This window comes from Hyperolius riggenbachi, chromosome 4 (assembly GCF_040937935.1).
Source record: "Hyperolius riggenbachi isolate aHypRig1 chromosome 4, aHypRig1.pri, whole genome shotgun sequence".
Taxonomy (NCBI): Eukaryota; Metazoa; Chordata; class Amphibia; order Anura; family Hyperoliidae; genus Hyperolius; species Hyperolius riggenbachi.
In genome coordinates, this window is record NC_090649.1 from 102,618,403 (window position 1) to 102,641,594 (window position 23,192).

General features: G+C 38.7%; 1 protein-coding gene across 19 annotated transcripts in view; it reads left to right on the forward strand.

Moving 5' to 3' along the window:
- MYT1L (myelin transcription factor 1 like) overlaps window positions 1–23,192 on the forward strand; it is a 703,503-nt gene that overhangs the window by 643,996 nt on the left and 36,315 nt on the right. For 14 of the 19 annotated variants that reach the window (XM_068280353.1, XM_068280352.1, XM_068280366.1 and 11 more), the window contains 6 exons: window positions 6,411–6,473; window positions 12,921–12,956; window positions 13,093–13,176; window positions 14,702–14,923; window positions 16,039–16,130; window positions 19,612–19,715. In XM_068280353.1, coding sequence (XP_068136454.1) covers window positions 6,411–6,473; window positions 12,921–12,956; window positions 13,093–13,176; window positions 14,702–14,923; window positions 16,039–16,130; window positions 19,612–19,715 — 601 coding nt within the window. The remainder of the gene's footprint in view (window positions 1–6,410; window positions 6,474–12,920; window positions 12,957–13,092; window positions 13,177–14,701; window positions 14,924–16,038; window positions 16,131–19,611; window positions 19,716–23,192) is intronic. The other 5 variants (XM_068280360.1, XM_068280371.1, XM_068280363.1 and 2 more) reach the window with 2 other exon arrangements.

A 23,192-nucleotide genomic window follows, 5' to 3' on the forward strand; every position in this document is an offset into this window, starting at 1 on the left:
CTCCTCCTCCTCACTCCACAGTGCCGCCCACTGCCAGGCCATCCGCTATACAGGTACTTCTTGAAACTTTTGAATGGGGAAGCGGGCAGAGGGGGGAGCGCTAGCGGAGGGGGTGGGGGAATTTCCGACCCCCCCCGCGATCGGGGCATGCTCCCCCCTTATGCCTGCGACCCCATAGGGCCCCCAAAATAGGGATGTTCGGGAAGTTCGGGGTTCGGCCCGAACATGCCGAACATCTCGGCCATGTTCGGCGAACTTTCCCGAACCCGAACATCCAGGTGTTCGCCCATCACTAGTTGTAAGCAGGGTTTTTTTTTTTTTTTGGATACTGTCAGATAAGCTGAGCTTGTGTGATTTGCAGCTCCGCACAGACAGAAGCGACAAGGAAAAGGCAGATTACAATTAGCTTGAAAACACTGCCATTTTTAAGCCCTGCATGATACCACAGTAAGACTGCTGAGTATGATAATGTAACAAAGGGTCTGTATTTTAACATATGCAGCATACAGAATAAAATAGATGCCGAAAACAATACGCAGAGTACAAAAGAAGAAATTTAGAACTATGCAGGATATCGAAATAAAAAAAAGACATTGTGAACAAGCAAAGGAAACACTGACTGTCCCGAGAAATTAGGAACAGTTTGCAATTATGTTCCCCCACCATGGAATAAAAGAGTTTCAGCCTAAAAATGATTGGTTGGAAAATGACTTGATTGGCGCTTTAGAAGACAACACGTAATTATTTAATGATTAAAATTCTGCGATGTTGCAGAAGCCATCGGAGAAGCGTGATCATTAAGTATTGACAAATTCCGCCACGCCACCGTACTCATCGCAGAGGCGCGGTTTATATATCAGGCACTAGTTGCTAATTGCGCAGTGGTGATGATTATAGGAACTGCGTGTGGAATGGCGATACAATGAGGCTTGTGCTGTTTTATGACAATAATGGCAAGAGATGTGATCAATATATGAATTTAGAAGGCGTAGCGGATATGATCTAGAGTACATGCTGCTATTATGCAAGCAAAATGCACCCTGCAGGAGCAATAGCCCAAGTCCTCTCTAAAAGAGACAAAGAGAGGGGTATTCTTATTGTAACTACTGTAGGAGTTTAAGTTAATTATGTAGGGCCTGATTAGCTAATAGGTCCAATCCTTTGGATGATCTAGTAGATGAAATTCATAGTTAGGTTGCCATCTTTGCAGATGGTACAGCATTATGCAGGATTGTGAACACTGAGCAGGATAGTGCCATTTTACAACAAGATCTCAACAGCTTGGTCTTATAGGCAGGCAGATGGTGGATAAAATGTATGTAGATAACTGTTAGGTCATGCACCTTTGACATGCTAGTGGTAGAGCACTACATACGCTAAATGGCATACAGCTAGAGACATCAGACTTGATGAAGGACTTGATAATTCTGGTTGATAACAATTAACGCAATGGTATTCAATGCCAAGCAGCAGCAGCTAAAGCAAATAAAATTCTGGGATCTATAAAATGGGAAATAAAATCATGAGATGCGTGTATACTACAAAATCATCAGTATAATTCATTTGTGAGGCCAGATCTAGAATATGGGATACAGTTATGCAGCTATAGATTATGCAGCTGTGGGATGCCAGTACTAAAGTGGTGATCTGCAGCAAACGTGACGAACAAGTACTTCTCCATAGTGTTTTCCATTTTCAAAGAGGCAATAGCTATTTAACAATGATAAACTGCTGACCATGCTGATCCATCCCTTCACCATGATCCAGGAAGTGTCAGAGGACAGGTAGCAGAAACAAGAATATCTCATCAGCCCTCAGGCAGCAGCCCATCTCCTCTCTTACAAATGTGAGGATCCGCTGATTCCAGTGTTGTTACGTCCTCTGAAATAATGGCAATCTTATGCTGATCAGCATATGATCAGGTTTAGGAATAAGCTTCTACGGGGTACGAGGGATGCAAGGAATACGTGACATAATCTTACCGAAACCAAAGGGTAGTTGGCAAGCACAGGCTTCTATAAGGGAAGACATGCCAAAATAATATTGAGAAACACTGCCCTAGATGGCTAAGACGTGTCCTGGAACATCCTGTAATCTGCAAAATAGGTGCTAAGCTCACACCAGCCATTCACACTGACAAATTAGCACCTTGGGTATTGAGAACTAGCTCTTTCTCTATGGCTCAGCCTCGTTTTCATCAGTGAGATATGCTACACTTCTCATAGGAAGCAAAAGAAACGTGCAAATTTACACTATGAGCGACGCACAGAGCACGGAGCACATGTCCTCCCTGCTTATGTCATCCCTGTTCCAGCTAATTATCGCTTCACATGATTTGCATAAGAAAACTTGTGAAATGAATATCTCAGAGGGAATACTTTGCCAGTGTTTGTTACATATGATCTGGAGTTTAGTGATAACACCTCCCCAGCCCCCCAAATGTGACCTGCTACAATTATTTTCTGCTTATTTATGTATCTGATAAATTGACAGCTGGCTTTCTGCGGTTCTCCGGAATTATATAATGGGTAGCATTATGGTGGATCAATGCTGCCATCTTGTGGCCATGATGAGCATGGACGCTCTGTAGAAGGTTGGAAAAATCACATATAAAATCCTCCAGTGTAATGAAAAACAGATATATAAATGATGTATGATAAGTGGTCATTTTCTAGCAAAAGGTAGCCATACACAAAATATAGATTTGTATAGCATAGTGTAGTAGGTATTCATTTGCAATTTAATCATAACTTACAAACAAAAGATGGTTTCGTCTTCATTTTAGAACAGTGCCTACATGCACAAAGTATTATTATTATCATTAATATTATTTTATAGTGCCATCAAAACAAATATTGGGGAATATAGATATATGAGAAGTTCAAAACGCAGTACAATCAGAACATCCAGCAATACAAATACAATACAAATACAAACATAGTTGATGTGTGGTTTGAGACATCACCAATACAGGCTTCGATTCATAAAGCATTACCGCATACAGTAATGCAGAAAACAGCTCACTTTACCGAGCACTTAGGTAAATGTCAATTCATAAAGACTGTTATCGCATGAAAAGCTGAAGTTACCGAGCAGTGAAGTAAATTACCGACTTGTGCGGTAAATACCTCAACACATGTCAGCAAATGTCAATTCAAAAAGACTACAACCTGTGATAAAAACCTGAAAAATTAGCGCCATCTCTGGTGTGGCAAACTCACAGCAGAGAATGTCCGAGTCTGTGGGAAGCCAACGTGACTCACACAAGCAGAGAGGGATTAGCTATGATTGACAGGAACAGATCCAATAGAAACAGCCCCTGTTTCCTGCAAGTTCCTGTGATCGGGTGCTGATAGGTTGCGCAGGCTTCTCTGGCAGTTCCAGGCAGTTTAACCCCTTAGGTTCCTGTTTGTTGATTTGGAGGACCTAGTGGGGAAATCGCCTAAGCATGGCATGTATAATGTCTCCTGAAAGTTCTTTTAAGCTGTGGCAATTAAATAAAATGTTAAGAAAGACTAATAGACAGATTTAGAGTGAGCAGAGGCAGTATAAGAAACATGTACCTCTAAAGGGATGTGGAGATATCTCTTACTATTGTAATGCTGTCTCTACACAGAAAACAGCATGTAACAACACAGACACATTCTTCTACTGTTACAGACAAGCGGGCTTCGGTAAATTACCAAACTTCTACCGCACCTGTGAATTTTTTTATGAATTAGCATACAAAAGTCTAAAATACCGAATGCTGTATTTTAACGTCCAGAAATGTTTTTTAATGGAAATCTATATTGCCTAGGCATGGATATCATGGCTGGAGAACTGACCATATAATGCACTGCCAATATCTTCAAGCAGGGGTGGTGACTGGAAATCAAAAATATGGCATTTCCAGTATTTCCATAGATGTGTACTTCCCTTCTCTGCCCTGGTCGGAAATGCTCATTCTTCCCTACCCATTTCCAAACAGCAACAACTTGCTGTTAGGCTGTAGCCAAAGGACATGTCCATATGCACTTGTGCATGGATCTGTTACCTTAGGGATTGAGTCCCGATCCCTGCATGTGATAGTTATTAAATGAAATGGGCCTGAGATGAATATAGCAAAAGGATTTATTCTAACCTGGGATTCTTCCAACCCCCTGTAGTCCCTCTGTAGTCCGTCTGCTCCCTCAATTTCCTGTTGGTCCCCTCTGTTGTGCCGCTGTCAGCCCCATAAAGTCCATGACTTGGCTAACTCACAGAATACTGCACTTGTGTGGTCCCGGACGTATGCACCACCAGATTGCACTCCTTTGGCCAGGAGCATTCTGCATTAAGACTGTAAGCACAATGGAGGAGGTGCGTGACCTGGAACAGTGCATGACAGTGGCTTGAAACCGAGCTGCATTGCAGACTTAACAGCGGCACATTGTGGGGGATCGGGAGCACAACGAGATAGCAGACAGACTACAGGGGGCTGGAGAAATCTCTAGGTAAGTCCTTTTGCTACATTCATCTCAGGTTTACTAAAGGTTTACTAACTAAAGTTTAGACTAAAATCTACCTTTTTAAAATTTACCTTCGAAGTTTTTGACTGCTTTGGTACATTTTTTTTTAAAAATGTTCTTTTCTTCACGCTCTGAGGGTGTTACACTGTGTGACTGCAGAGAACCTGAGATTCAGCGCCTTGGGCCTAATCTTAATTCACTTTTTCTGCTAACGTTTTTCCTAAGAGAAAATCTCTTCTAGGAGATCATTTTTCATCTTCTGTTTAAACTAATGTTTTGACACTTTGCAATTAAAAAGAACCAAAATGTAGGCGAAAAAGTACTGTTAAATGTATTTGGAGTATTTTCTTGCTTTCTAATAGGCAATTTTTTTAAAAAAAGATGTGAAAATATAACCTAGGAGAAAAAGTGAATTGAATTGGGCTCATAGTGAGAAAAAAATGGCAACACAGCCTAATTGTAAGAAGTACTGGAACACATTTCACTTCAGATACCCTTTACATATCAAGGACAAAACTGGTTCCAGTGTCCTTCCTCTCAGTGGCGAAACAAAAGGGGTTGCAGAAGTTGCGACCAGACTCAGGCCCCTGGACCAGAGGGGCCCACTAGGGACCCTCTTCATCCATTTATTAGCTTTTCATTGTTGCTATGCTGGTAATGAAAGTAAATGGGAACCTACAAAAAAATCTACCAGATACTTACCTAAGAAAGCAAAGTCTCTTGATCCTATAGAGTCTTCCCGCTCCACTCACAGTCCCTGCGTTCCTGCACTGGCTCACCTGATAGCAGTGTTCCACCAATTAGTCAAATACTGCTCTCTGCCGCCGAAAGAGTCTTCGGGAGCCTGAGTGCTCTCAAAGACGGGACTGAGTGCTCTCAAAATCTATGGGACTCAGAGCATTCCCTCTTCTCAGGTAAGTATCTGTTTTTTTTTTTTTTTTTTACTTGTTTGTTTTTAAGGTTCCCATTAGCTTGAACACCTCTATATGTGCATTGAATAGTAGTATCCCTAACAAAGTGTTTCCTTATTCTAAATACACCTCTATGACACTGCAGCTGTCCTTAATAGGTTTTAGGGCTCCATATCAATAGAGTGCTTAGGGCCCCATGTAAAATTCACACTGGGACCCTAAGTTTCTTAATTACACCACTGTTTCCTCTCTTTTGGTTTTGGGCAAGTTCTTGTATCCTTCTTTTTCAGTAAGCAGGGAAAACTGTTTTTTTCTTATGTATGCCAGATTCTTCAAGTATTTATTTACTCCTTACTTCTTTAAAGGATACCCGAACTGAAATGTGGCATAATGAGATAGACATGTGTATGTAGAGTGCCTAGCACACAAATAACTATGCTGTGTTCCTTTTTTTCTTTCTCTGTCTGAAAGAGTAAAAATATCAGGTATGTAAGTGGCTGACTCAGTCCTGACTCAGACAGGAAGTGGCTACAGTGTGACCCTCACTGATAAGAAACTCCCCTTTTTTACCTCTTTCTTGCTCTCAGAAGCCATTTTCTGCTAGGAAAGTGTTTTATAGTTGGAATTTCTTATCAGTGAGGGTCACACCGTAGTCACTTCCTGTCTGAGTCAGGACTGAGTCAGCCACTTGCATACCTTATATTTAACTCTTTCAGGCAGAGAAAGAAAAAAAGGAGCACAGCATAGTTATTTGTGTGCTAGGCACTGTACATACACATGCCTATCTCATTATGTCACATTTCAGTTTGGGTATCCTTTAAGTGGGTTTTATCTATCTTGCTTACTGCATAGAATACATCGGCTAGAATACTAACCATCATGTTCATCTATACATTTTTTCCCCTCTTAGCCCAATAAAAGCAAAACATGTAAAAAGCAATTAGCACAAATGATGTCATTTCCTGTTTAGTTGTCATGTAAGGGCTGAAACATTTGTCTCTGGTTTTAGGTGTCCAACTCCTGGCTGTGATGGCTCTGGGCATATAACAGGAAACTATGCTTCCCATAGAAGGTAGGCACACTGTAGCTTTCATAACTCCTACAAAGATAAGGCATTAGTATGATCAAGCAGTAGGTTATTCTGCATATTTAACAGTAATGTTATTCACAAAGGAAGTAATATGTGAACATTCATATGGAGTGTTTATAGCGTATAATATGACACCTTGAAGAAGACAAAAAATACTTCCTTGCATCACTAAAAGAGCTTATCACTCATTTAATGGTCAGAAGCATGCCAGTTATTCATCTTTACATATAGGCTTTGCCTACAGCTCTGTTTGTGTTTAGTTAGAACCCTTTATGTATAATCATATAACATATTGTATAATGTGATTTTGTATATAATAAATAGTTATTTTACTTTCATTTTGCATGTATAATTTTAAACACAGTTGGGATGTAATTGTTTTAAAGCTGTTAGTTCTTCTCCAGTGCTGGATATTAAGATGTAGGTAGATCTATATACAACAACTTTACAAAAGAGAACATACTGTATATTCAATGAGCACGTAAACGGTTAGAATATTTTCCACTAAGCACAGTAGAATCCTTATTTATCCCATGTTTGTCTGCTAAATTCAGTATTTGGAATAAGTATTTTTTTTTTATTAATTAAGGGATGTATGACATTTTTCATGGGAATATTTAAAGCGGAATATAACCCTGCATTTCAACTTTGCTCTAAAACATTATTTAAAGTATATTATATGCAACCAGCATTTTTTTTTACTAGACCAGCATTGGAAGGGTTACACAGGCCTTTAAAGTTCCTGGAGATTTCTGCAGACGCATCCGAAGCTGAAATAGATACATTTTGTTTACATAAATGTATCTAAGTGTTGAATGTGACTCATCTCTCTGACTGAGAAGGAGCTTGGAGGACAGCCAAAGAGTGTGTAATATTTATCACTAGATACATTCAACTAAATAGAATGTAGCAATCTGAACTTCTGCATATCTCTCCACGGAAATTTAAACCTCTGTGTTTAACCCTTTCAATGCTGGTATAGTAAAAAAATGCTTTTTGCATATAATATGCTGTATATAATATTTTAGAGCAAAGTTGAAATGCAGGGTTATATTCCGCTTTAATGTTTAACATTTGAAGCCAGCAGATGGCGCTTCTCCACAGAAATTGATAATCTCGGTAACAGTGCTTCACAACCTGGGTTAAAATCAGATTAGGGATAATACAGATTAATACGTAGTTTGAATGAGACAATATACAAATTTCAGTTCCATTTAACTGTTGAGCATTGCCTATAGAGCTACTGCTGTGCTTTGATATATGTATATAATAAAGAACTATTAGACTTTGCAAATTACATAATATGGCTGCACCCTGTGTTTAAGGTTAAACAATAAAGTAAAGTAAACAATATTGTATTTTCTTTTTAACGTAACTGAGGTGAGTTTGTAGCTTAACACTCGTAATTGAAGCCTCAGACTGGGTCTTTATGCCAGTATGTGTTATATAAAGGAGGAGCTCTTAGTCCTGCACCCACAATACTTAGCACAAAGCATCTGAAGGGTTAAGCTGTACATGTTTGCACGTTATATTTCAACCTCGATGTTGGCATTTTTATTATTATGTTATTACACTTACATCTATTATATTTTTATGAGGAAAAAAAAACAGCATTGTCTGCATATGGGAGGCTGTGCAAAGTATGTGAATGTCTGTATATGCTCCCCCCACTCCAGTTATTAATCAGTGGCATAGCTAAGAAGCCATGGGCCCCGGTGTAAGTTTAGTATTGGGCCCCCTAAGTATGCTATAGATAACCATTGATGCAACACTCTAAAACCAATCAAGGACAACCACAGTGTCAGAGGTGCAAGAAGGGGATGGGAAACTGTGTGTTAATGATCACTATTGTACAAAACAACTATAAAAGTGAATATTATCAGCACAGGACCAATAAAGAGCTAATACTGTGCTAATACTGTGAGAAGTGCTCTTGCCCAAGGGCCCCGATGTGGTCGCTACCTCTGCACCCCCTATTGCTACGCCACTGTTATTAATATAATACACTGACACAAGCTTTTATTTTCATTTAAATTGTTATTCATATTTTTTTTTTATTCATCCCCTTTTATCCATTGCTCCAGATAGTGTAGCACATCCACATTTATATGATCATAGATATTAGCCATTGTGACCAATGTCACTTAGAAAACTACGGAGGATAGAACAAAAGCAAATGTAGCAATTTTGTGTGATTGATTGTGTGATTAATTGATTGATTGGCTGAGATATATATATATATATATATATATATATATATATACACTGTATATATATATATATATATATATATATATATATATATATATATATATATATATATATATATATATATATATATATATATATATATATATATATATATATATAAATATAAATAAAACACACATATGTTACTGCCAGAACCCAAAGTCTGGCCACTTCGGGTTCTGGCCGGTCAAAACGTGAAGTGGCCGTGCACCTGTGGCCAATGTTAAAAATAAAAAGATTCCGGGCCACATAAATGCATTTTGTGGCCATCTGGCTGCAGCCAAATGTATCCAACTGGGTTAATTTAGTTAATTGCCCCTCTCCTATGCAATTTTTGCAGCTGGGGACATGCGTGTCCCCGATCGTTCGTAGCGGCAGAGAAGCAGAGCGGGAAGGCTGCAGACATCGCTCCTGCCAGCACCCGCTCTGCAGGATTCCCTGCCGCTACGAACGAGTCCAATATAGGCATTCATTGGAGTCAGCTTTCTGCATCCAGAATCTGCGTGTAATGGAAACAGGCCCTTATCAATGCTATAAAATGCTATAACCCCCCTCCCCCTATTCCTCTTTGGAAGTTAGTGTCACAAGTAACATATACTTTCACTCATTAGAACAGCTGAAAGAGGCAGCTATGCTGCAATTATGAGGAGTTGCAGCTATACAATACCTGCCCTCTATACAAGTAGTGTAATAATAAAAGCCACTGGTGAAGGTGCATATGTTGCAGACTTCACAACCATTGCTTGCAAAGCCATTTGGAATTCCAAATAAATTCAGGGACCTGTTACGGCATAGAGTAGCACTATTGTGCAAAATACACAAGCTAGGTGGTAGCTGTGTTATTCCCATACTCTGCTGGGTGCACCCCCTCTCTTGCAGACTAGGGCTTAACCTTCCTGGCGGTAACCCCGTAGTTCGGGGTAAGCCACGCAGGAGGTTTTCTCAGGCCCTGCTGGGCCGATTTGCTTACTGTTTTTTTTGCTGCACGCAGCTAGCACTTTGCTAGTTGCGTCAGCACACCGATCGCCACCGCCCCGCACTCGATCGCCGCTATCCGTCGCACCGCGCCCCCCCCCCCCCCCCCCGCGCCCCCCCCCCCCCCCCAGACCCCATGCGCTGCCTGGCCAATCAGTGCCAGGCAGCGCTGAGGGGTGGATCGGGACTCCCAATGACGTCACGACGTCGGTGATGTCATCCCGCCCCCATGGCGATGGGGGAAGCCCTCCAGGAAATCCCGTTCTTTGAACGGGATTTCCTAATCGGAGATCGCCGAAGGCGTTCGAAGCGGGCGGGGGGATGCCGCTGAGCAGCGGCTATCATGTAGCGAGCCCTGGGCTCGCTGCATGATTAAAAAAAAAAAACTGCTGCGCTCCCTCCTGGCAAAATTAATTAGACCGCCAAGAGGGTTAATGTATAACTCCTCAGCAACTCAAAGTTCAGGCTTAATATGTGTATCTTCTGCTTCTGTCCAGAGGTTAGCATCATAGCTGAAACTGTTCTAGCTCTGGCGTTGGGTTAATGCACTTCAAAGTAATCTGTGACTCTTCATGCCTGAGCCTACACTGTTGCCTCAATTCACTAAGCAGTTTAGACTAGTCTACTGATGGTTTTTTGTCTACTGATGGTTTGGTCAGTTGCATCAAAGGGGAATTAACTATTACCAATTTTTTTAGACCTGGCCTAAACCGTTTGGAAATTAGGTCGGTAAAGCAGGGGAAATGATCAAAAGATGCAATTCACAAACCAGTAGCTATGACTGACATCCTTCTCCTTTGATGACAAGACAAGACAAGATAAATAACATTTATATCGCGCTTTTCTGCTGGCGGACTCAAAGCGCCAGAGCTGCAGCCACTAGGACATGCTCTATAGGCAGTAGCAGTGTAAGGGAGACTTGCCTAAGGTCTCCTACTGAATAGGTGCTGGCTTACTGAACAGGCAGAGCCTGTCTCCTGCATCAGCGGCAGAGCCCTTAACCATTGCACCATCCAGCCACTGCCACTGATGAGCTCTCTTCTGCATACATTTAAACTCCTGCATAATTAATTCAAAAGGTTTCATCCTCACGTCTAAAATACCTCACAGAATTACTTTACCTACAGAAATCGGCTGGTCTAAGCTCTGTCAGAAAAAGTGGGCGTGGTTACTCCTTGTTGGCCTTTATGAATTGTGTACTTACTGAATGTTAGACCAGGTCTAAAAACAGGTCTAAAACATTACACCAAACCATCAGTAGACTAAAAACCATCTGTAGACTAGTCTAAACTGCTTAGTGAATTGAGGCCATTAACAAAATTTAAAGCAAGGAGCAGATCTAAAAGTAACCATAAATGGTCATTTTAAAAAACAATGACAGCAGGACTAGAATGTAACCCTGTTGGCTCTAGGCTCCATAGCAAATATGTTGGCTGTTAGAAGGTTGCTTACTCCCTTCCTGTAAATGGTATATGTTAGTTCATACTAACTATATATATATATATATATATATATATATATATATATATATATATATATATATATATATATATATTTTTTTTTTTATTTAAAAATGAGCTTTTGAATATTTTCAGGTCAAATAATTAAAAAAAATTAACACGGTCATCTCCAAAATAAATATCTGAATAAATACGTAAAGTAACAATAAATAGACTAAGCTTTTTTAACTTAACCAAAACTTAAAGTGAACCCTAGGTGAAAATGAACTGAAGAGATAAGCAATTTACCAATCTTCCTTCTCCTAAAAATTATATTTTGTAAGATCTCTCATGGTTTTATTTTGTTTAGACATTTATTAAGTATATTTAATGTTTTATTGCCTCTGCTCAATGGCAATTTATTAAGTGTCCTAGAGCTAAATTACAGGAACTATTGGCAATTTTGTTTTATCTATCCTCTGTACTTAGAAATTCCTCATCAGTGAAGGTTATGCTATAATCCAACAACCATCCGATAATAGAGAAGCTGTTACTTGAATTCCTGAAACTTAACTCTTTCAGGCAGGAAAGGAAAAAAAGAAACACAGCCTAGATATTAATATGTTTGGCACTGTATATACACATGTTTATCGCATCATGTTACATGTCATCTTGGGTGCACTTTAATAGGTTATAATTCTCAACCACATTTCTAACTAAACAAAGAAACATTTAATTTTTCTTAGAACACTTTACCAGATGTTCCACTGTTAGGAAAGTTGAATAGAATATGTTGGCGCTTTATAAATTAGTAATAATAATAATGATAATAATAATAGGAGACTATAACATTACTCACTCAATTTCCAGATGTGATGGAGAATTTCTTTTGAAAAGTCTGTCATATGACCCAGATATCTGGGCAAAGAATATAGAGCTGCCTGCACAGTGCACATTTCTTTCTCTGCACAGAGTCATCGCCTGGGTGCCCCATCCCGATCCTCTCTGACTACATCCTGTGGGTGATGATGGGATAGGGAGAGGAGTATGGGCATTTCACACATTGCTATTCAGTTTAACCAAGCTGGATATGACATATAGAGTCAGCAATGAAAACTCAGCTAGCCTGTAATATAAAATAATAACACAAATATGGTTAACACTGCATTCAGTGTTGTGTATTGCAAACTATGATATACTGTATACCAAGTCTGAACCACATAAGTACTATTTGACAGGCATATGTAAAAGTATTTTTTCTTTTGAAAGTAATTCAACTGAAACACAGAGTAAAAAATAAGTAGATGGTTACATTGATTAAATAGGAAAGACAAAATAAGTAACGGAAATCAACAAAAAAGTATCTTAATCCTTCAAATGCATCTGGTTTCTCTTATTCTTTAGTGGAGAAAGAGTAATAAGACACAACGGGCCATATCCTATTAACTTTTTTCTCCAAGGAGATAACATTAAATCTTAAGTAAAAAATAATGTTTACATTTTTTTACGAATTGAAAAGGTTTTAACTGTTAGGTAAAAAGGTCATCCTCATTTTGAGTATTTTCTTGCTGGGTGGAAGCTGTAAAAGTATTTCATTAATCAAGTTTGAAAATATCTACTTGGAGAAAACTTAGTAGGATGTGGCTCAAACACTGATAAGATAAATGTGTGATCATAAGTGATAGTCTCCAGGGAGGGGAACTTGTCTGCAGTTAGTTCAGGATGTGCAGACACTACCTCCTCTGACAACAGGCATTTTTTTCAGACTGGACAGAGCTGAGTGGAGAAATCAGAGATACAGGTAATGTGCAAAATAAGGTAAACCCTTACACAGAGGAAAGTTATCTTTTCATAATATTCTCTTTACTCCTTAATAATTTACTTAGAAATGAAATCACCTTTTATGTGCTGTTTAATAATTTCTGTACCCACCCCAGCCTTTCAGGTTGCCCAAGAGCAAAGAAAAGTGGAATAAAGATAGCACAAAGCAAAGAAGATAAAGAAGACCAAGAACCAATCAGGTTGGTCAAGGTGTCATGTACTGTAATGCTACTTTACAAGGATAATAATAATTCCAATCACACTCAAAGTGCTTGCAAGGCAGTCACTAGGGTGCACGCAGTAGGCAATAGCAGTGTTCTGGAATCTTGCCCAAGAACTCACTGAATAGGTGCTGGCTTACTGAAATTCAAAGAGCCAAGATTTGAACCCAGATTTCCTATGTCCAAGGCAGAGCCTTTAACCATTACACTATCCAGCCACTGTAACTGCATGATACTACATTTGAACGTTTAAGCCATAGAGGTTCTGTTTTTAATGTCCCATTTTTTGGTAATAATAATCAGTTTGAATTAGAAATAAAGCAAATCAAAAAAGGCTACCTGAATTAATATATAATATAATGTGATTGTACATCTGTATGCATACTTCAAATCCTACTTATAACTTGGCTTTGGCTTTTTTCCCATTTTCTCTTTACAAGGGTATTTAATTGGGGTCTTCAGTCAAACTATAACATAATTTGCACAGGTAACTACCTGACAGTAAAAAAATGAAACCTAGCTTTTTATATTTTAGATACAAAATAAGACCATTAGATCCTAAAATGATTCTAATTAGGATTATGACTCTAGATACTATTGATAATTGTACAGTAGAGTCCAGGTTATCTGGAACTCAACTAACCAGCAGTCTCAACCAATCAGCACAAATTCACAGTGGTGAAGGCCAACTTCTTAGGCTGTTTGTGGGCTCTGCTGTGCTTAAAGAGACTCTGAAGCGAGAATAAATCTCGCTTCAGAGCTCATAGTTAGCAGGGGCACGTGTGCCCCTGCTAAACCGCCGCAATAGCACCGCTGAACACGGGTCCCTTGACCCCCAAACCCCCCACTGCGACACTTGGTCGCAGACTTGGTCGCTCCTGGAAGCAGGGCTAACGGCTGCAGCCCTGCCTGCATTCGCGTCTATCAGCCGCACATCGCCGCCTCTACCCCGCCCCTCTCAGTGAAGGAAGACTGAGAGGGGCGGGGGAGAGGCGGAGATACGCGCTGACAGACGCGCGTGGGGCAGGGCTGCGGCGGTTAGCCCTGCCCCAACCAGGAAGCGCTCCCCCGCATTACAGAGGGGGTTTGGGGGTGAAGGGACCCCCATTAAGCCGCGGGATAGCGGCGGTTTAGCAGGGGCACACATGCCCCTGCAAACTCTGAGGTCTGAAGCGAGATTTATTCTCGCTTCAGACTCTCTTTAAAGAGGATCTCCATCCTAAAATACAAAATCCTGCAGCGCTGCTGTGATGAAAAGTGATATCTTATATATAGAATACAAAGTAGTTTAACAGTGCCTTATACTGTATTAAATATGTATGTGTAAAATAAAGTTTAAAAACAAATAATTAAATGTAATAGGTTTAATGTACATTGTATCTAGTCTGAGTGTAATTATTCGAAATGCACATTCAATGGTCATTTATGAAAAGTGTACTTAAAAAGTACTTGACAAAAAAATAGAAGGGAATTGAATGAGTCCTGAAATATGTTTGGTCACCAGATGCCCTGTACCTGGCTGTGATGGACAAGGTCATGTGACGGGGAAATATGCATCACATCGCAGTGCATCGGGATGTCCACTGGCAGCCAAGAGGCAGAAGGATGGCTATTTGAATGGATCACAATTTTCATGGAAATCTGGGAAAACTGAAGGAATGTCCTGCCCCACCCCTGGATGTGATGGATCTGGACACATCAGTGGCAGCTTCCTTACGCATCGGAGGTAAGCTGCAACTTACATAAAAGTTAGTTAAAGCATACAGATAGCCATAGTTATAACTAATGATGAGTAAAGCCTTTTTTTTAACTATTACTGGTTATAAAAGTTTCTGAGTTGGGTTCATATTCGGTTTACAGGAAAATTATGCTACAATGTTTTTCTTGGCTCTTATATTACCTTTATGCATATTTAAAAACATTTTGTTGAAATAAAAAAATGCTATGTTTGCCTGAGTGAAAATATCACTCAAACTAACTATAACTAATAACTAACTATAGTTTTCATTGTCCAGCAAGCACTTTTGTAATTTACTTTTTGGAAAAGAAGGGGAAGTGTTCGAAACTCTGTTTTGAACATAATGGGCCAGATCCAAATTTTTTTCTCCTAAGTTTTCTCCTAGGTGATATTTTTACACATTATCAATAAAATGCCCCTTAAGCCACAAGCAAACAAGAAAAAAAAACTCAGAATAATTTTGAAAGTACTTTTTCACCTACATTTTGGTACTGTTTTAATTAAAGAGCGCTGAAAAGTTATATTACACAGAAGTTTAAAAATGGTCTCCTAGGAGAAAAGGTGAATTGAGAAAGGACCAATCAGAGAGGAGTTGAGTGGTAGCATGACTGCTGCAGTTTCTTGGAAAACTTAAAGTGTTTACTGACTTTTGTAAAATACATTTCTTTCTTCTAATACTAGTGCAAGGGAAAGGGAGGTTCCCACTTAATAAACATTTCTATGTAAAGAGGATTTAAAACTACAAGTTGTGCAGCCTTTAAAATAAAGTAAGGTATTTTATTCAGTTGAAATATTCCAGTCAATTCACTTGAACATGTGTGTAATAGTTTACTATTCAGCCACAGTCACAACTACAATCGAAAAAATGTAAGAAAACTGTTAATGGTACATCTTTTAACATATCTTAAACATATGTTATTTCAGAAAAAAAAGCCATACAAATAAAATCAATAATGTAGGTGATATAATTTTGTCCAGTTACAAAATGTTTTATTTATGTATAAGCGACAAGACAGTATGTATAGCCGTATATTTAATAAAAATAATACATAATACATAGATGGTTATTATTTATTTACCTATTTTCCATTTTAAAATTTTAGTTTATCGGGATGTCCAAGAGCTACATCAGCAATGAAGAAGGCCAGATTATCAGGAGAAGAAATGATGACTATAAAGCAAAGAGCAACAAATGGTATATTCTGTTACTACAATACTGTCATAATAGTTTGTTTATTTTATTTTTCCTTGCATTAAGAGGGAGGATGTGTTTTTATAATATGTAAAATAGAATGATACTATGGGCCATATGCAATTCACTTTTTCACCTGAGTTTTCTCCTAGGTGAGATTTTTAAACTTGTCAATAAAATTCACCTACTTTTTGGTACTTTTTCAATTGAAGAATGCTGAAAAGTTATTTTAAATAGAAGATGAAAAAAATATCTCCTAGGAGAAAACTCAGGAGAAAAAGTGAATTGCATATGGGCCCATGTATCATATCAGGGATGATCCCCGGATGAAATCCGATTGGGTTTTTGATCTGGATTTCATCCAGATAATTAGTGCAGCTGATGTCCATGGTGCGCTGATTTACTTTGCATTTACTAAAAAATATGTCTGCTTGTGAAAACTAAATTCCAAATATTCATAAACATTTCTTTCTGTGTTTATGTGGAACACATAAATGTTTTTAATCTTTCAAGAGTTGTGATGCATAATTGAGAGAATATCAAGTTAGACAATTACTAACATTTTTAATATTCTTTACACCATTTACAGACTTGAAGTTCCAAAAACCAAGTGCTTTAGCAGGTTTTCTGTAATTATTAGTTTTAAAATAAACCCCTTTGGGAATGCAACTCATCTAGTTAAATTTAAAAAAATGTATACAATATTGAAGGAAAAGATGTGATGATATCTTCAAACACTTTAATCATAGCAAATAATTTTAATGAAAGAACAACTGTAATATACGTTAACAAGACGGTAGCAAAAATTACGTCTTTTTATAAATGTAATCAACTTATAACACCACAATTATGGCTTTCAAAAATGTTACTATGATAGGACAATATATGCAGTTAATACATTTTAACATAAATATAAATAAAATCCTGAATTTGTTATTTAGAGTTGAAGGGTACAACACTTGTCTGTGTCAAAGCAGATTGTAATAAGGCTTGAAATGGTTAACAAATTAGCATTTGTATGGTTGCAATTTGGTTTATGCAACCATAGCACAAATTGTTTTTAATAAATATTGGAAAGGTCAATTTTGCAGGCTAACTTATGATTACTTACATTTTCATTTATTAGTAAATCAGTTCCATTTTAGTTATTTAAATATTTTTAGATTTTTTTTAGTTATAGTTTTTGATAGTGTGAGAAAAGTGATCTATATATTATAGCAATATGATTGTGCTTTATAGCATAACCACCTTATAAACTTAATATAATCAAAGTGAAAAATTACAGAAAAAAATTCTGATGTATATACTGTATTTAGACATGTTCTATTTTATTTATTTTCATTTTGGTTTTACTATATTTTATATTTTGGTTATTCTGCAGATATTTATTTTTCAATTACTTTGTTATTACTGTTTATCATTCTTATCTTTATTTTACAATCTTATTATGACAAGACATTCCCTTTCTATGTATTTTTTCCTACTGCATGAATTGTATATAATTCCCCAAGGAATTCACTATATTTTAATATATATATTAAGCAGCTATGTCAATCTGCCCCACCTCTCCTTCTCCTTTTCTAATGAAGATAGTTTAATGCATCTAAAACACTTGAATAAATACATTCACAAGGTAGTAACAGTATAGAAAAATTCCAGCTAAACTACTGACATGTTTCTGATTAGAAGCCAAAATACATGATTGAACTCAAAACATGGAGAAAACATAGTAATTCAATGCAGTGGTATGCCACTTAGAAACTGAACATAGAACCCCACATTATACATAACAATAGCTAAAAAGGAATGAAAAAATTAAGCCTGTTTCACCACCCTTCCTTCTCAGCTTGTTATAGCTATTGTAGCTGGTGATACACAAACAGCACAGTATTTGATGATTGTTATTAATTGCTAAGACAGAAAATGAAATACACAGTGATAAGTCATTAAGACAATGACTAACAAATATCATGACTTGTGATAAGGAGATCAGAAGATCAAACCAATTGCACACTGTAAATGGGCAGATAGGAAGTCAACCTTGTACCTATGTAGGTGATAACAGATGCTCCACCAGCCAGGAACCCAGAAATACCTAGCAATATATCTAAACAAACAATCAGCCTAAACAATAGGGTTTTTGGAGATCCAGGGTTACCAGTTACTCCAGGTTTGCAGATATTTACTAGGGTTGTCAAATCTCTTTGAAGTGATATTTCCAATGTAAATATATACTGGATTCGCTGAAGTAGCTCTGTAGGAGTAGGGGACCATGACCTCCAGGTCCTGGTCAAAAGAGCAACAGATGCATTACAAACATGAGATACAAAGGCATTGTCTAGTTTAGATAACCTATTTACTTTTTTATGGAAGAGGGCAGTCCATGGGTTCGGGGGAATAGACTCATCAACAACTTGTGATATGAGTTCAAACACTTCAGTCCAAAACTTATGAACATAAACACAATCCTGCCAACGGTGTAGCTGGTCTGCCAGTAAGCCACAACCACGAAAACATAGGTCATTCATCATTAATCCTCAATCAAGCAGCTTAGTGGGGTCCTGTACCAATTGTATAATATATTTTCTTGTCTATATTGTTAATAGAGGACTTAGCCATCTCTGAAAAGATATCACTCCATTTCTCAGCATTCCAGTTGGTATGTAGCCTGTCTTGCCATTTGGTCATGGTGGCTAAGATAGCAGGAAGCTTTTGATACCACAACTGAGAGTATATACTAAATATCAGAAACTGACTTAGGCTGTAATTACTCAGCGAGAACTCCCAGGAGTTTGGGTCCCATCTTAAAGAGGAACTCCAGTGAAAATAATGTAATAAAAAAAGTGCTTCATTTTTACAATGATTATGTATAAATAATTTAGTCAGTGTTTGCTCATTGTAAAATCTTTCCTCTCCCAGATTTACATTCTGCCATTTATCACATGGTGACATTTTTACTGTGGGCAGGTTATGTAGCTGCTCCTAGCTGTTTTGGCTGTTACAGACAGCTGTAAACAGCCATTTCCTGTCTGTGAACATTGTTACATTGTGGTAGTTTGCCCAGAGTACCGCGGTACCAGAGTTTCTTGTGGGAGGGGTTTCATCACAAAATCAGTCATACAGCGCCCCCTGAGGGTCTGTTTGTGAAATGCAATAGATTTGTCATGTAAAAGGGGGTATCAGCTACTGATTGGGATAAAGTTTGATTCTTGGTCGGAGTTTCTCTTTAAGCCTACTCTAATGACAGAGTATGGTTGAAAATAATTTTTTAAACAAAATATAAATGATCTTACTAAGGTATAATTAAATGAAAATATATTGATCCTCATTCTTAAAAGTCATTTAACCAGGATAAATTATAGAAATGTTTTTTCAATGAGTGCAAACCAAAGCATTTTATTCAGTCCTAGCAGTAACGCTAATGATGCTATTATATTCAAAATGTTACAGTTTTATTAGACTTTATTCTTTCGGTATTCTCCAGGTATAGAAAATGATGAAGAAATCAAACAATTGGATGAAGAAATAAAAGAACTAAATGAGTCTAACTCCCAGATGGAATCTGATATGATTAAGCTGAGAACTCAGGTAACAGTTTTCTAGAAACAGTATTGTAAATGCCTTGTTTAGCTCATTGTGAACAGACTGTAATTACTACTAGCACTGCCAAGAGAGCGGACGACTCTGTTATGTACGAGTTTCCAATATGAGATGCCACTAACTTATTAATCTAAAAAAGGAAAAAAAAAAAAAAAAAAAAAAAATCAATAAAGCTTTTATTCTCATACTCACCCATACTTCATGCATGCAAAGTTCATTATTTTGAAGTGAAGTTCACCTTTGAGTCAAGGGTCGAAGTTCGCTTATGGTTAAATGATAACTGCACCTTTGAAAAGTCAGTAGGCATTGGGAGTGTCAACTGATTTCCAGAAAATTGCTAATAATGGTTAATTACCAAAATTGCTGTTGTTAGGGATTTCCAAAAAGCTTTAGTGGTCAAACATTGTTTACATCAATTAGTGGGGACAGGCCTACACTGTTTGTTTACATAAGTAATCTTGGATCGGTCTTTGTTTTGTATGTACATGGCGAGGAAAGGAACAGCGCTACTTAAAAACAGATTGCATCCTTATGACTACCTGCTTGAGAGTGCAAGCCCCACTAAAATACACAACCAGCATTCAAATAAAATGCACCTGTCTACCATTGAAGGATGTTGGTTTCCATAATAGCTTGCATGCAACGTATTAGGTACTCGTCCCTCCCACTGCGAAGAAGTCATCCCCCATGGGAGGGGCCCTAACACTTACTAATCCTAAATTATGCATATGCATAGCCTGGGTGCGCTACCAAATAAAAATTCAAAATTGCGCAAAGGTGGATCAGCGCATCACCAGGCCACCTCCGAATGGCCACCAATCAGAGGTGCGCTGAGCCCCCCCCAAGAAACTACAAATTCACCTTGAAACCAAACAGAAACTTTGCATAAACATCAATAAGCAATGCTATTACATGGGAGCAGCTGACCAAAGTTACTTACATTTGTACATGGCGAGGAAAGGAATAGCACTACTTAAAAACAGTTTGCATCCTTATGACTACCTGCTTGAGAGTGCAAGCCCCACTAGTGGGATAAAATACACACCCAGCATTCAAATAAAATGCAATCTGTTTTTAAGTAGCGCTGTTCCTTTCCTCACCATGTACAAATGTAAGTAACTTTGGTCAGCTGCTCCCATGTAATAGCATTGCTTATTGATGTTTATGCAGAGCTTCTGTCTGGTTTCAAGGTGCGTTTGTAGTTTCTTGGGGGGGCTCAGCGCACCTCTGATTAGTGGCCATTCGAAGGCGCCCTGGGGATGCGCTGATCCACCTTTGCGCAATTTTGTTTTGTATGTATAGCAATCAGTCCGGATTTGTGTGCTGTTTGTTTACATCACACCCTGAACAGATCTGTGCTGTTTGTCACCATCCCTAAAATAAGGGTTACTATAACAATTTACTAGGCCCTGAAATTGCTGGACCCCATCATGACACTCCTCTCACGCTTAACCTGAGGAGTCGGGTTACAGCCTGTGAATTTTTTTTCTATTTTAGTGCATAAATAAAACTACTTGTAGTAATTTTGAAGAGGAGAAAACACAGTACCTGGCACCAAAATGCAGCAGGGCAGACACACCGGACCCAGGACCAAGGAGCGTGCACATCCACAAATGAGTTACATCCAGCAGAGTTGAAGACAAAAAGAAGGGGCACCACTTCTTAAAATTCCTTTATTCTGGTGGGGGAAATAGCAGGTACACAGCAGGGGGGGTGGAAAGAGGCTCTTTCCACCCCCACTGCTGTGTACCTGCTATTTCCCCCACCGGAATAAAGGAATTTTAAGAAGCGGTGCCCCTTCTTTTTGTCTTCAACTCTGATAAATAAAACTACATTCTAGTTAATAATGGCCTTTTTCTTATGGAGAGATATCCTTTTTTAACCTCCTTGCCGGTTATCCCGAGCTAAGCTGCTGGTCCGATTTTCGCCATTTTTTTTTCCTACACGCAGCTAGCACTTTGCTAGCTGCGTGTAGTACGTGATCACCGCCGCTACCTGCTGATTCGCCGCTACCCGCCGCGCTGAGCCGCCCCCCCCAGACCCCTGCGCAGCCAGGCCAATCAGTGCCAGGCAGCGCTGAGGGGTGGATCGGGATTCCCTCTGATGTCCCGACGTCCATGACATCGGTGACGTCATCCCGCCCCATTGCCATGGCGACGGGGGAAGCCTTGCAGGAAATCCCATTCTGAACGGGATTTCCTGCTTGCGCAGATTGCCGGAGGTGATCGGAGTGGGTGGGGGGATGCCGCTGCTCAGCGGCTATCATGTAGCTAGCGCTAGGCTAGTTACATGATTTAAAAAAAAAAGTGCTGCGCTGCCCCCTTGCTGCAATAATTGGAACGGCAAGGGGGTTAAACTGTTTTATATCTGGCACCTCCAATAGTGCCTTTTCCTCTTGCAACACATCACGGAGCATGACCAACCAGTTCTTGCCTAGCAGACCTGGAAAAACAGAGTGGGGACAGTATTTTCCCTGTAGGTTCTGACAGTGGGTGCAAACCACCTTTGTCAGTATAACAACACTATTTGATAGAACTTACCGATTAACCTGGAGATAAAGGATCCTGGAACTATTGAAAACACCAGGAGAATCATCGCTCAATTAAAGGACCCCATAATGACACACTTCTCTCCATCAAGTCCTGCACATAATCCTTTTTAGTCATCAGTAAGCTGTAACACTGATTCACTAAGCAAAGTCAAAAGGTTGATCGCAACAACAATACGCATATAGTGGATGAATATTAAAACTGTTGCCAAGTTGTTTCTGCTTTTTATATATATATTACCTGAGCTAGCAGGCTTTTTTTTGTTTGACTGAAATGAATAATCTAAAAATGTACTGCTTTATTGATCAGAGCCTCATTTTAAAAAAAGTTTTTCTTAAGTATAAGTACACTACTACTTTAAGCAAAGAATTGAGCACCCACAATCTTTATACCAGGAGAAATGTCACATCTTTTTGCTGGATGTCTTCTGACCTGACCTTTTATAGGTAAAAATCAAAAAATGTATTGGCAAAATAGGACAAGAGGAGCTCTGACAACCATTACACCCTTTACATTGGTAATGCTCTGTTTGCCATGATTGCAGTGCTGTAAACAATAATTAATTTAGTTACATAGTAGTTACATAGTTATTTTGGTTGAAAAAAGACATACGTCCATCGAGTTCAACCAGAGAACAAAGTACAACACCAGCCTGCTCCCTCACATATCCCTGTTGATCCAGAGGAAGGCGAAAAACCCCTTACAAGGCATGGTCCAATTAGCACCAAAAGGGAAAAAATGTCCTTCCCGACTCCATTTCATACTTTGTACTACCAACCAAACAGATAAGTTGACATTGATGTAAACTAAAAGTTCTGCCTAGATCAGCCCCACCTCAAAAAACAAGTTTAAGCAGCAAGAAAGGCAACATCTTAATAGTAGCAATTTTCTGCAAGTCAATGAACTTGTTCAGTGG